Genomic DNA, 15,274 nt, shown 5'->3' on the forward strand with positions numbered 1-15,274 from the left:
GTGCACAGACGCTCACAGGACTAAATGGAACCCCACCGACTGTAGGCGGCTCACTCTTCCCTCAAACAAATCCAGGGTGGCTGCCAAACAAGTACCATGCATTGTGCTGCATTTTCACCACAAAACACTACATAATGTTTTTAGTTACAGAATTCCTCATGAAATAGAAACTTAAAGGTTTCTTGAAGATAAGAATTGACCCTCTAGAAATGCAGATGGCCAACAGGCAAATGAGAAGATACTCAACATTGCTAATCATCAGGGGAATGCAAATCAAAACCACAATGTGATACCACCTCACACCTGTCAGAATGGCTATCATCAAAAAGAACACAAATAACAAATGTTGGTGAGGATGTGGAGAAAAGGGAATCCTCATACACTGTTGGTGGGAATGTAAATTGGTGCACAGTGGAAAACAGTATGGAGGTTTCCCAAAAAACTAAAAATAGAACTACTATATGACCCAGCAATTCCACTCCTGGGTACATATCCAGAAAAAAAAAAACACCCACTAATTAGAAAAGACACATGCACCCCATTGTTCACAGCAGCATTATTTACAACTGCCAAGACACAGAAGCAACCTAAGTGTCCATCAACAGACAAATGGATAAAGAAGAATTGGTATATATACACAATGGAATACTACTCAGCCATAAAAAAGAACAAAATTTTGCCATTTGCAGCAACATGGATGGACTTGGAGGGCAATATGCTAAGTGAAATAAGTCAGAGAAAGACAAATGCTATATCAGTTATAGGCAGAATCTAAAAATTACAACAAACTAGTGAATATAACAAAAAAGAAGCAGACTCACAGATATAGAGAACAAAATAGTGGTTACCAGTGTGGGGGGAGGGGCATTATAGGGGTGGGAGTATGGGAGGTACAAACTATTGGGAGTAAGACAGGCTACAAGGATGTATTGTACAACACAGGGAATATAGACAATATTTTGTAATAATTCTAAATGGAGTGTAACCTTAAAAATTGTACAAAAAGGGCTTCCCTGGTGGCGCAGTGGTTGAGAGTCCGCCTGTCAATGCAGGGGACACGGGTTCGTGCCCCGGTCCGGGAAGATCCCACGTGCCACAGAGCGGCTGGGCCCGTGAGCCATGGCCGCTGAGCCTGCGCGTCCGGAGCCTGTGCTCCGCAACGGGAGAGGCCACAACAGTGAGAGGCCCGCGTACTGCAAAAAAAAAAAAAAAAAAAAAAAAAATTGTACAAAAAGATTAAAATTAAAAAAGAATGGCCACGCTACCCCTCTGCAAACATAATTTGCTCATTCCCATCTCTATGCCTTATTTAACAGTGTTCTATCTAAAATGGCCTTCTTTCTTATATCTATCAATATATACCATGTTTTTCATAATCCAGCTCAAGATTCTGATCTAACAAGGCTGCCTTAATTGAATCTTCCCCCAAATGATCACTGCATTGTTTTGTATAAATAATGTAATAAGTATAGCTTTATTACATTATCTATAACTTGCTTTTTTATGTTCTTCAGGGTTTAGAGTTTTCTCATCTTTCTATCTGTCTCCTCAGATGTAGTATGAATTCCTCAAGAGAAGCATAATGTTTTCTCCTTCTTTTTTTTTCTCCCATAGGGCCCAGTAACTGTCCTGGGCAGGCAAGAATTCCTTAAATCCTATGTTTTGCTGAATCTAAGGCTCTCAGACCTTCACATCTGTAGGCTTGGGGCTCCAATTTAACAGCCTCAGGAGGACAACCTCATTCTGTGATCCTTGACAAAGCTACCCCAATTAAGTTATAAAATAGGGCAGTAGAAGCTTATAATGTCACATAGCCCCCAGTCAAGGTTGTCTTCAATTTCTTTCATCAACTCAATGAACAATAATGTCATGAAATCCTTTCCCCTGTTCCTTCTTAACCAGCCCCTTTCACTTCTTGTCACACTTGCTCCAATCTAAAACACCACAAGATACATGATTCCCAGCCACTTACTTTCTCTCAGCAGCTTTCCCTTACTTTGGACATCAACCATAAATATTTGCAGAGAAAATCCAGGCTCAAAAGTTCATCTTTGGGGCTTCCCTGGTGGCGCAGTGGTTAAGAATCCACCTGCCAATGCAGGGGACACAGGTTTGAGCCCTGGTCCAGGAAGATCCCACATGCCGCGGAGCAGCTGAGCCCGTGCACCACAACTACTGAGCCCGCAAACCTAGAGCCCGTGCTCCACAACAAGAGAAGCCACTGCAATGAGAAGCCCAAGCACTGCAATGAAGAGGAGCCCCCGCTTGCTGCAACTAGAGAAAGGCTGCACACAGCAACAAAGACCCAGTGTAGCCAAAAATAAATTAAAAAAAAAAAAAACGTTCATCTTTGTCTGATAAAGTAATAAGGTATAGATACCACTGCCAACTGAAGTAAAATTTTGAAAAGACAAAGTCTGGGACAGTTTGCTAGCCAACAAATGAAACATCTTTTACATAGTTAAAAAAAATAAAGGTGAGAGAAGTCATATCCTCCCCTAAATGAAAAATCCTAAAAGGTGTTTTTTTTTTGTTTTTTGGTTTTTTTTTTGCGGTACGCGGGCCTCTCACTGTTGTGGCCTCTCCCGTTGCGGAGCACAGGCTCTGGACGCGCAGGCTCAGCAGCCATGGCTCACGGGCCCAGCCGCTCTGCGGCATGTGGGATCCCCCTGGACCGGGGCACGAACCCGTGTCCCCTGCATCGGCAGGCGGACTCTCAACCACTGCGCCACTAGGGAAGCCCCTAAAAGGTGTTTTTATTGGGGTATGAGTTTTATGCATCTACTTGGCTAGGACTTAGAGTGGAACATGCTCCCATACTTTCTGAAAGAATTAAGCATTAATGCCCTAGACATCGGTTATATGTGATGAATTACCAAGTATCATTCAAGAAAGGTACATAGAGAGAAGACAGGTGCCCTCTTTGGAAGAAATGAAGAAAAGTGTCCCTCAAATCTTTTTCTGTGTTCTGTGATTTCAGATGAGAAACCCCAGCTAAGAAAGACCATACTCAAAAGAAACGTTAGTCTCCCAGTCCCTGGCAATGCCTGGAAGGGACCACGTTCATGGACCTCTACGAGAGGACATCACAGTTTCTAGTCAAGCATGCCTCATGGCGCCAAACAGGTGACAGGCAGACTCATTACATCTGACAAAAGTCTCAAGGAAACAAAGTTGACCAGATTTGTCATTTTTATGTTTAAGTAACAAAAATGGAGGAAATCATCCAAGTGATCCATCATACAGTACTTCTAGTTTCAAAGCATACCGACTTACTTCAGGTGATAACACACTACCATTTTTAAGTTTCTCATCCACGCTGTTTCTTCGTCTCTGTAGCTGATCCTTTTCTTTCTGGAGGGCTTGAACTTGTTCTGAAATCTTTATTTTCTCCTCAGCTGTGCTGTTCTGGAGCTGCACATTCTTTTCAGACAACTCTTGGTCCAACAAGCTCAGGCGAGTTGATATTTTCAAACTATCTGTGTTTAAAGCCTAAAAAGACAATCAACCAGACGCCCCAAGATCAGTTATTAGAAATCCAGACTGTAAATAAATTAGGAAAAACACAGAGAAAATTACTAAGTGAACATATTTTTAGCTTTTACATTATTGTTTTCTCCCATGGAGTTTTTTGGGGGACTGGGGAAGCTTCATTTTCTAAAATCTTAAGTTGAATGCCTTTTTTTAAAAAGTGGAGATTTTTCAAACAATGAATTTATTACTAAGTATTGCTTGGCCAAACCAGACTATACAACACAGGTTTGAGAGGCAGTATTTTTCTTTTGTATTATTTTCCAAATTAAACTTTTCTTTCTTGGCCTGTTACATAGTAGAATTAAGTATGCTAACATTTCCTAGAGGCTGACATTTGGTTTGTTGTTATTTAAACATACAATTTGTTTCTACTCTTATTTCATTCCGGTCAAGTTTATGGCCAGTTAGATTTACGGTGATCTTCATTATGACCAATTTAAGATAATCTTAAAAAGAGTTTTTCGTCAAAGTAATTATATGTATATACTGCCATAAGGTTTAATAATGTTTTTAAAAAGAGTCCCCTACCTGACCCTTTCCCCTGAGTCCTGCTCCCTAGAAACAACCATCTTTAACCTTTTAAGCTATTTCTTTTGGTGTTTATGTCCATGTTTCTAAATAACATTACCAATTTTAGATACTGTCTGCTGATTATCTATTACGGAAGACAAGGATTTAGCACTCCTATGCCTCCTCTTCTGTACTTCCCCTCCCTCTATTCTCCCAACATAAGTTGTATTATAGTTTTTAGATAAACCAATGGTCAGTTTACATGATTTTGTGAATACATGAACATTTTGCCTGGAGCCTCCATCCTCCTGCTCCAAACTGGACTAGTTGTTCTTGGACTTCCTTTGGTATTATCCTGAAAATTTCCAGTTAGATCACATTTGCAGGATCCTGAGTCTTCCTTTATCATAGCTTGCACCCTCATTTTTAAGGAGCACATCCTCTAGTAGTTTCCTGAGACAGGCTAGGTAGTAGGTAATTTTTTCACCGGAAAATGTCCTTATTCTACCTTCCCATTTGATTGATAGTTAGGCTAAAAAGAGAATCCTTGTTTGGAAACCATTTTCCTTATGAATTTTAAGACTGCTTCAGGTCTTTTAACTTCTAATGAAGAAGGTTGAGAAGTCTAATGCCATTCTGACTCTCAAGGTTTTCAAGTGACTAGTCTTCTATCTGGAAGCTTTCAGGATACATTTTTTTCCCCTAGTGTACTCAAAACTTCACAATGATATATGCTTTTAGTACTCTTTGCTGTGCCTTTGATAAGCTATTTCAACCCAGTCTTATATCTTCAGTGCTGACAAATTTTTTTGTATTATGTCTTTGATAATTTCCTCTTCTCCTGTTTTCCCTGTTGTATCTTTCTGGAATTCCTGTTACTTGGATGATGGACTTTGTGGGTTTACCTGCCAATTAAATTTTATTCCTCCTAATTTCTATTTATCTTTTTATTTACTTTCTGAGATACTTCCTTAACATTATCCTCCAATCCTTTTAATTTCTGAAAGTTCTTTCATGTTTTTTATAGGCTGCAATTCTTGCTTTATGGATAGAGTATCATCTTTTACCACCTTGAAGATATTAAGGTTTTTTAAGAAGTTTTTTCAGCTCCTTGCTCTATCTCTATAATTTATCTGAGCTTCTTTTTTTTTTTTTTCCTTTTGTTTTGGCCTCTGTCTTTAATGTTAGTAGCATTCCTGAAATATACATCATACTTAAGAGTCAGGTATTAAAATCCTGATAAACTGCTGTGGGCAAGATGTGTCACAATAGGATATATCTGGGATCTGGCCACTTAGTTGGGGGCTCCCAAATGTAAATTTTTTAAGGTCTTTTTTTCTGGGACTGTTTCAGAAAGATCCACCAATCTCCTGCTGGGAAGTGTAAGTCTGGCTGCCAGCATTTTGGGATCCAAGTAGGGGTTAGGAAATGGATATCTCAGGATTCAGACTTTCATTCATTCCCTGTTTATTTTGACTTAACCCGGCCCTCTGCTGTATCTGGTTCAATCTTCAGAAAATAAATCATCTAGTCCCAGAATCAGAAAAGGATGCTTTCCTGACTATGCCCTGTTTTCATCCTTAGGCCTCACTCCCGCCGTCTAAAAATCAGGGTCCCTTCATTTCTGAGTCTTTTTCATGTTTATGTGAATTATATCTCATAAAGCTGTTATTTAAAAAAAAAAAAAAGCTAAAGTTAAAGGCTTGGCTCTCATTGATGTCCCTCTTCTAGACATTTGGATTTCAGCTTCTTCTGTTCTGCTAAGTCAGTAACCACTTATCTATCTGCTTTCCATCTTACATTTTTTGGTAACATTTTGTCCTCTGTTGTCTCCCCTACTGTTTTTTCCCTTTATGGGTTTATAGATTTTTTGAGTAATAGCTTTACTAAAATATAGCTCACGTACCATACAATTCACCTAAAGTGTATAATTAGATGGTTTTAGTATATTCTCAAAGTTGTGCAACCATCACCAGAATCAATATTAGAACATTTCATCAGCCCCAAAAAAGAAACTCCATGCCCACTAGCAGTCATTCCATTTCCTCACCAAGCCCCCACCCAGTCCTAAGTAACCAGTATTCTACTTTCTGTCTCTATGGAACTGCCTACTGTGACTGGCTTCTTTCACTTAACATAACATTTTCAGGGTTCATCCATGTTGTAGAATGTATCAGTGCTTCATTCCTTTCTATTGCTGAATAATATCCCATTATTTCATTTATATATTATCAGTTGAAGGACATTTGGGTTGTTTTCATATTTTGACTATTATGAATAATGCTGTTATGAACATTCATGTACAAGTTTTTCTGTGCACGTATGTCTTCACTTGTCTTGGATATACACCTAGGAGTGGAATTGCTAGGTCATTTGGTAATTCTATGTTTAACCTTTTGAGGAACTACAAGATAGTTATCCAAAGCAACTGCACCATTTTACAATCCCACCAGCAGTGTATGAGAGTTCCAATTCCTTCATATCCTCACTAACACTTATTATCTATTTTTCTGATTATAGCCATCCTAGTGGGTGTGAAGCAGTATCTCATTTAAATTTTAGTTTGCATTTACCTGACGGCTAATGATGTTGAGCATCTTTTTATGTGCTTATTGGACATTTGTATATCTTCTTTGAAGAAATTTCTATTATATCCTTTGCCCATTTTTTAATTGGGTTGTCTTTTTATTATTGAGTTGTTAGAGTTTTTTATCTATTCTAGATACAAGTCCTTTATCAGACATATGATTTGCAAATATCTTCTCCCATTCTGTGGGTTATCTTTTCACTTTCTGGATAATGTCCTTTGCATCACAAACATTTTTAATTTTGATGAAGTCCAATTTATCTAATGTTTCTTTTGTTGCTTGTGCTTTAGGTGAAATATCCAAGAAACCATTGCTTAACCCAAGGTCACAAAGAGTTATACCTATGTTTTCTTCTAAGACTTTTATAGTTTTAGCACTTACATCTAGGTCTTTCATTCATTTGAGTTAAATCTCTATATGTTATGAATATAGGCTTTTTTATATCATGTTTCTTGTCTGAAATGCATATGATCGCATCTTATGGTATTTCTTAAATACTGAAAAAATATGTAATATTCTTATGACTTTTGTTTTAAAAGAAACCCAGAAATATGTCTCAAGTTTCTCTTCTGTTTTATTAAAACAACCTTCAAAGAATCAATTTTGCTATGATTTCCTGTGGGTTTCCTTTATTTGCACTCTCTGCTTACCTCAGTATGTTCTGACTTCCTAAATATCACATCTTGTTGAAACTAGAAAACTAGAAGTCTCCCTTGTCTTTTTAATTAGAAATATAAACAAATCTTCACTATACAAAATCTTCTTTCTTTTACAGGAAACCTGCAAACCCCTAACTGTGAGTAGTAAATGACAGATCGTTTTCAAGTCTATTCTTCCAAATTATCAATGTTCACTCTACAGCATCAAATGGTACAATTAATTTTTAAAATATCCAATAAGGGGGCTTCCCTGGTGGCGCAGTGGTTGAGAGTCCGCCTGCTGATGCAAGGGACATGGGTTCGTGCCCCGGTCCGGGAAGATCCCACATGCCGCGGAGCAGCTAGGCCCGTGAGCCATGGCCGCTGAGCCTGCGCGTCTGGAGCCTGTGCTCCACAACGGGAGACGCCACAACAGTGAGAGGCCCGCGTACCGCAAAATAAATAAATAAATTAATTAATTAAATATCCACTAAGGTTAATAATAGAGGCTGCCAGGGGAAATGGTGAATTATTGCTTAATGGTTACAGAGTTTCTGTTTGAGGCAATAAAAAGTTTGGAAATAGACAACAGTGATGGTTGTGCCACACTGTAAATGTAATTAATGCCGCTGAATTGTACACTTTAAAATGGTCAAAACGGTAAATTTTATGTTATGTATAATATACTACAATTTTTAAAATACCCCCCAAAAGTTAATAATAAGTAAATCATACTTGGTAGAACATTGAACATTTTACTTCAAAATAGATTTTAGTGATAGACATTAAGTAAGCACTAATAAGCGAAATACACTGAAAACCAGAAAAGTTTTCTTTTGGTTTCTAACTTTACAGTGGTATGATTTACTTCATAGAGAAAAATAAATCCTAGTTTATAAGGCTTACAACCAGAATCAAAGAGCATATTAAATAGAATACCTGACTAGATCGTAACTTCTTATTTTCCAGATGGCTCTTCTCCTGTAACAGGGCCTCCTTCCTACAAACTATGGCCTCCCGTTTCTTTAAGTCTTCTTCCAGCTCCTCTAATTCTTGGCGTTGGTTCAGAACTTTCTCTACTTCTTCATCTAACCATTTCTTTTGCTCATCCAATTTCTACATTAAAATTCCAAAGAAATGTTATAATTTTTCTTCACCATAAAATTTATATGGTAATAATATAGCTTCAGATTGACTAAAACACCTTAAATGAACATTTAAAAACTATCTGGAATACCTTAAATGAACAGTGAGAATAATAAAATAGTGTCTGTCCAAAACTGTCAAGAAATAAGTGGTTCTAAGCTAACATCTTTCTGTGTAGTTTTATAAGGAATTAAAATTTATTCCACAAATATGTTTTGAGTCTGAGATTTTTCAGGCTGACAGTTTTCTTTATATTGAGAGTTAGTTCTGAGAACATGCTGGAAATCTTCTCTGTTACAGAGGTGCACACCTCTCTCACAGCACTAATACTACTGATTGTTCTACAGTCTTTCTCCCCTACTTGAGCTCCTTGACTGATTGCAGCGACAGTGCTTTTTGCCTCTGTAGCCTCAGTGCCTGCTCTACTGCCTAGCCCATGATTGGCTTTCAATAAAATGTTAAATGAATTCTTGATTCAATCAATCAACTAATGAGGTGAATAAATGAATACGCATTGTGGAAGACATAGATGATGGAGCATGGAAATCCACTCTGCATTGTAGCCTGTCAACATCAAATAATTACAAAATAAAATAAACTGAGCTGTAAAGATTTCCAAAACAAACATCTCAGTATTCTCTTCAGTTAAGGATACCCAGAAATAAGTACAAACAAAAATGTGAATGGAATGATTGTCCAAGATGAACTCTACCAAGTGTCCATCTGCACTGGGACATAGTAATGAAGCAATGCCACCTAAATAACAAATAATAAGAAAACAAATCAATATAGAACTATTTTCCAGTTCTTCTCAAACTTGATAAAAACTGTCCCTAGAAATCTATATTAAGACGATAAGACAGTGAATATGCATGAGAAAAAGAGAGCAAAGTGGCCAAGGCAAAGCAGGTCCAGAGCTATGTAGTTTTCCATCCAGACCTAGATAGTATGGTCCTATAAGCAACAGCACATCCAAATAATATTGAGGCCTAAAATAGCAGCTCTACAATTATTAGGAACAGGAAGCATATCCCAGAGCAGCTACAGAAATACTTTAGTTTTGTTATATCCAGCTATACCTTAGAAACTCCATATATGAGACCCTATGAAGACTAGCAATTAACTTAAAACATATTCTACAAACATTTCTTGACTGTGAGTGGGGTCTGAAAGATGAATAACATATTCTGTAAGCTCCATTCCAACAGGAAAGAAACCAAAAAATTATGACGGTTGATAATAAATGTTGTATACAGCAAACTCCTAGGTACTATGTATGCAAAAATGGAAGGAGGGATCGGTTCTGTCTGAGAAATGGAAGAAATGTCAGTGCCAGCCTCACAGAGTAGGCAATATTTTAGCTGTGCTTTGAAGTATGGGTAGGAGTCTGCTAACATAATACAGGTTTTTTTAGGGAAATAATAATAAATGAATGGATTTTTCTGCATTTGATATAATAAAGGGTATGATTTGTGCAATTCACTGTATCTTAGTAACTTTTCTGAAAATTTCTTATTTTGTCTTTTCTTATAATAAATATTCCTACCACACAGTTCCAATTTTAAATACTCTCTTCTTATAAGAGAGCTTCATATCAAATCAATGTCCTATTAAAAGGTCTTTGGATAGTCATATTGATTAATATATAATCTTGTTCTTGTTTAGAATCAAATTCTGGAAAATGTTGTTTTACAACATTAAAAAGCATGAAGGTCTCTGTTTGTTTGTTTTATTATTATTTTTAACCCAACATAATCAGTGCAAGCTGTGGGAATCTATTATTGTATTCATTTAAAATTTAGATCCTTAACATTTTGAAAAGCAGGTCTAACTATTCTATGCATTCCTACCTCACCTACTCCCCCACATACCCTTCCACCCAGAAATATTACCAAGCACGTCAGAGAGAGAGCTCTTCAACTAATTTCTAAAATACACTAGTAAAATAACTGAGAATACATTCATGTCCTAAATTTTACTATTAAAATATATAAGGTTTAAGAAGAGAGAGCAAATAAATTTTTCAGAATTAAGGTGATGTATTTGCATTTGAGGGTAATTACAGTTTTAAGCACATTAATCTTTAAGACTTTTAGAACTGCCATTTCTAATTTACATAAAATTAAAACTTTGTTTCTTTGAACTTTGATATTAATCTATGGATTTCATTTTTTAAATGTGGCACTAAAACAATAGCTTTTTAATATATTATATATGGTGCATATACAATTTGGTTGTGCTTGAGTAGAGATCTCTTATCTTTAGAAATATATGTTTCCAGGTGAATAAACCAGTCTTGACATGGGAATAAATACAATCTAGTTTTCATGTTTACATTCCTCAACATTCAGATAAACCCATTTCTACTGAAATAAGAATACAGCACATTTCCGGATGGGAAATTAATTTTTTAATAACACAAAAAATTCAGAAGAAATATTAGAAATTTTGTACTTGAGTGGCAAAATCTAGTGTTTGAAGATTTTATTCAGAGTCCACCACTTTTTACCCCTACTTATACAATCATCAAATTGAAGTGAAACCAGGAAACACTAAATAGAATCGACAAACCTGGAGTTGGTCTATACTTCCAAACGAACCTTTTCTCCTTTTCATCTTAAATGCATCAAGGTCCTCAGCTTTCAGTTTTAGACCTTCTCCCTGTTCTGTTTTTAACTGTAGTTCCTATAGATAACAGGAATTGAAAACACCTTATTGCTTTTACTACATGGTCATCATTAAATATTTATGCAGATAATCATTTTAACATTTACTTTCTTAGTTGCAAAAAGAAAGAAAATGAGTAGATGAAGGTTGGGACCATTTAAGAAGAAAATAATGTTAGCCCCTCATTCAAGCAATAAAATCTCACAGTAAAAATCAGGATTTACTAGAAAAACTAGGTATTTTTTTTCATTCTTTGCCAGTGTTACAAATTTGCATAACAGGGATAAGAGTATGAAAATTATAAATTTGCTCTTTTCTTCTGCCTTTCTGAGTTCATTACCTTCAGTTAGTCCACCCAAGGCACCCATCTGCAATGGGGATATTAGAATTTATCACAGGAGAAATGTAAAAAGAAAAGTTATATTCAGTTTCCAGCATTCAAAAATCAGATTCTGCAGCATGAAAATAGTCTTTCAAGATTGATCATGGTCCTCTGAAGAGTATTTTCCAAATTCCTTTAGTTTCCATTCACATCTTAAGAGTCATGTCAAGAGGGCCCTTGTGTTCTACTGGGGTTTAGAGACGATGTTGCCATCCACCACCAAAGCTTAGCAGGAATCAGGAAGGAGGCCATGAACTCAAAGTGAACTGGTCCACACTGCTATTCCTTACTGGTCCACGATGGATAAGTACAGAAATTAAAAGTAAGTGTTTAGAACCTTTTACAAAAATTTAACAGAATAATTTTATGTCTGTTGAATCTAATAATTAAAAGATAGACTTGTATATTTTAGTTTTTATTTCATTTTTCTACTAGTTCTTGTTTTACAAAGGTATTGGGCTGTGACAAATTAATAATAAAATGAAACTTGTATCTTTTCCATAGGTAATTTCAGAAGTACTGATAAAAAGGAAGTAAAAGGGAAGTCTACCATTTTCCAGCCCTGGAAATGGCAGAAAGGAGAAAAGAGACAGTAAAAAAGATGTGTGTCCCAATTTTCTTCTCTCTGAGTTTTGGCCCAGAAAGGGGATGATAAACAAAGGTATCACTGAGAGCAGATGGAGAAAATGAGGACTGCAGCGCAGAGGCCTCACACACACATGGATCTGCCCAGTCTTGCTGAAAGAACAGAGAAGTACGATCAGGAAACAGAGACTAATTGGACTTCTTGGCCTCAGATGATGAGGATCCTGAGTTGAGAACAAATAGGGGTCAGTTATTGTGGGGAATTGACCCCAAAACTGAAGGTGAGGACAGGCCACTGGGCTAGCAAGCTAGATGGAAGATCTAATAGTCTCAACAGGGATTTATAATGCCATTAGGAGATGAGATGAAGCCAAAGCACCTCCAGGCTCTAAGCTGAAAGTGAGACCAATCTATGAACTATACTGGCTTCATATCAAGTGCCAGCAGGGAAAGGTGAACAAGAGAGAGCAGATTCCAGCCAGTCACATCCAAGGACCAAATGAAACTCAGAAAGTCCCTTCCCCTTCAACACCATGTGATGCAATAAAGCTACACACCAGAACACCACATATACCAGACTCTATCTTTGAGAATCATGGGGAGGAAGAGGCCAAGAGACTGAATATTCTTATTCAAGAGAACTGAGAATTATTTGAAGGAAATGTTTAAACTATCAGAATAAGGTTTGGACAGACTGGTAATTTGGTTAGTTCCCATGATATTTCCAGAAATTCTCGTGACATGGTTTGGGCAGGGCAGGGTGGGAGGGGTGTCATAAGGAACACAGGTCTGCTATAGACTAGATAAATTTTCTATGCCCACTTGAGTTGAATTATGAGTGCATTTGGACCCTGTTATATTTACTACCCATTAATTTTTCATGCTTCCCTAGCTCTAGTTCACAGTTATAAGTTAGCCCCTGTCACAGTCACAGCAACTTCAGGATGCTGAAATAAAGGCACCTTATACTGGAGCTGACTGCCTACTATTCCTATTCTTCTACAAATGCTTTGAAAGTGTACTGCAGGTGGTCTAATCCCCTCTTTTGCATGTTGCTCTAGACATAATTACCTTTACCTTATATTGTAATCTCTATTATAATAGTAAAATAACTGTCTACCAGGTACTGTGCTATGCTTTTTACATCTATTTAATTATCCCATTTAATCCTCACAATAATCCTATGAAACAGATACCATTATAAATCCCATTTTATAGATGAGGAAATTGGTGCTTAGAGAAGTAAAAATCCCAGGTCACATTTCAGGGGTTCCTATACCTTTCCTTTATAGCTCATCCATAGTCTTCAGTTAAGAACTGAAGAACCTATGCAGAAGAACATGCAGAAGAACATGGAGAACCTATGCAGAAGTCATAGTATTCTCTGGAAATGGTTTAGTCAAGTGAAAAATGGAATGTTAAACAGTTAGCTCCAAACAGAAGACAAGATATCCCTTAGGACTCTGAGCAGGTTTTGCTTTTGCATTAAGTAGTAGAAACTTCAATATACCTTCGGGGCAGACTGTTCCTTTCTCTGGAATACTCATTCTCCCCTTAAATGGGTCACATTTCCCTAGAATGAGAGAAGGAACAAAATTACCCTAGATAAGAATGTAAAAAGTTTAAGTTACAGGCAGAGTTGCATTTCAGCAGACTATGCATTCTGCTCAAAAGTATTTTTCTTTTCCCTAAACATAGATTTAGAGAGTGCTATGTCTTGTTGCTTTAAGCCAGGGTTCATGAGAGATGAGAAGCTGAGACCCAAAGACCACAGGACTGACAGGCAGGCCTGATCCTCACACTGGAGGAAGGACAGGAACGAACAGACTAGGCTGTTGTCAGCGAAATGAGAATTGAACAGATTCAAGATATTTAGAAGACTCAATTTATAGGACTTTGTGATTCATTGGATATGCGTAATGAGGAAGAGGACAGAGTCAAGGATGACTGCTAAATTTCTAGCTTACCCATCTGAATGCATTGAAATGTCATGTAAAGTACACTGGAAAACTATATTTTCTCTCCCATGAAGGGAGCAGGGAGGAGGAATAGTGGCGAGGTAAGTAAGGGAATTCACCTATAAGACAACCTAATAAAGATGTCAATGGTTGGATATATGAATCCAGAGCTCAAATGGCAAACCTGGTATTAAGGATTAAATCTGGGAGTTGTCAGAGTTAAACTGCAGTCATGGAAAAAGACAAGGTGAGAGGTCACCCAGGACAGAGTATGGAAGATACGAGGGCATAGGCTAGAGCCCTGAGTAATTTCCATAGGTAGGAAACGATAGTGTAGGATAAGCTAGCAAAGACAAAGAACAAGCAATCAGAGAAGAAAAAACAAGGTGAGTATAATTTCACAAAGGCAAAGGGGGAAATATTTCAAGATGGAGGGAGTGGTGAACTATGGTGGATGCAGCTGAGGTGTGACAGAGAGAGCACTAGTGAACTTCTCAAGAGCTTTGAAGTGAACGGTACAGCCAAGACCCAGAAACCAGACTGGAGAGGAGAAGAGAACAAATGAAAGGAAAGGAAACAGAATCAAATATAGTAAACTTTTCCAAGAAGTTTGGTTATAAAGGGGAGAAGTGAGAGAGAGAAGTATAAAGTTGAAGGAGAATAATTTTAGGATGAGAAAAGTCTAAGATGTTTAAAGAAAGAATCTAGGAGAAAAGGAAAAGATGAAAATACAGGAAGAGAAAAAGACAAATGAGATAAAGCACATAAGTGCTTAGCACAGTACTGACTGAAGACAAATAATAAATATTATTTACTGCTATAATAATGATTATTACCATTATTATTTAGAATGAGTAACTCAAGGAAATTAAGAAAGCAATTCCATTTATAATAACATCTAAAATAATAAAATATCTGGGAATAAATTTAACCAAGGAGGTAAAAGACTAGTACACTAAAAATTATAAAACATTCTGAAAGAAATTAAAGAAGATTTAAATAAATGAAAAGATGCCCCATCCTCATGGATAGGAAAACTTAATATTGTCATGATGCCAATACTACACTAAGAGATCTACATAGTCAACACAATCCATATCAAAATTCCAATGGCCGCAGGCTTCCCTGGTGGCACAGTGGTTGAGAGTCCGCCTGCCAATGCAGGGGACATGGGTTCGTGCCCCAGTCTGGGTGGATCCCACATGCCATGGAGCAGCTGGGCCTGTGAGCCATGGCCACTGAGCTTGCGCATCCGGAGCCTGTGCT

At 37.2% G+C, this 15,274-nt stretch overlaps 1 protein-coding gene across 10 annotated transcripts in view; it reads right to left on the minus strand.

Moving 5' to 3' along the window:
* The window catches only part of KIF27 (kinesin family member 27), an 88,400-nt gene that overhangs the window by 23,573 nt on the left and 49,553 nt on the right, over nucleotides 1–15,274 (minus strand). For 9 of the 10 annotated variants that reach the window (XM_067744728.1, XM_067744729.1, XM_067744721.1 and 6 more), the window contains 3 exons: nucleotides 10,988–11,101; nucleotides 8,210–8,386; nucleotides 3,277–3,492 (listed from right to left, as the gene is read on the minus strand). In XM_067744728.1, coding sequence (XP_067600829.1) covers nucleotides 3,277–3,492; nucleotides 8,210–8,386; nucleotides 10,988–11,101 — 507 coding nt within the window. The remainder of the gene's footprint in view (nucleotides 1–3,276; nucleotides 3,493–8,209; nucleotides 8,387–10,987; nucleotides 11,102–15,274) is intronic. The other variant, XM_067744726.1, reaches the window with a different exon arrangement.

The sequence above is a fragment of the Pseudorca crassidens genome, chromosome 7 (genome assembly GCF_039906515.1).
Source record: "Pseudorca crassidens isolate mPseCra1 chromosome 7, mPseCra1.hap1, whole genome shotgun sequence".
Taxonomy (NCBI): Eukaryota; Metazoa; Chordata; class Mammalia; order Artiodactyla; family Delphinidae; genus Pseudorca; species Pseudorca crassidens.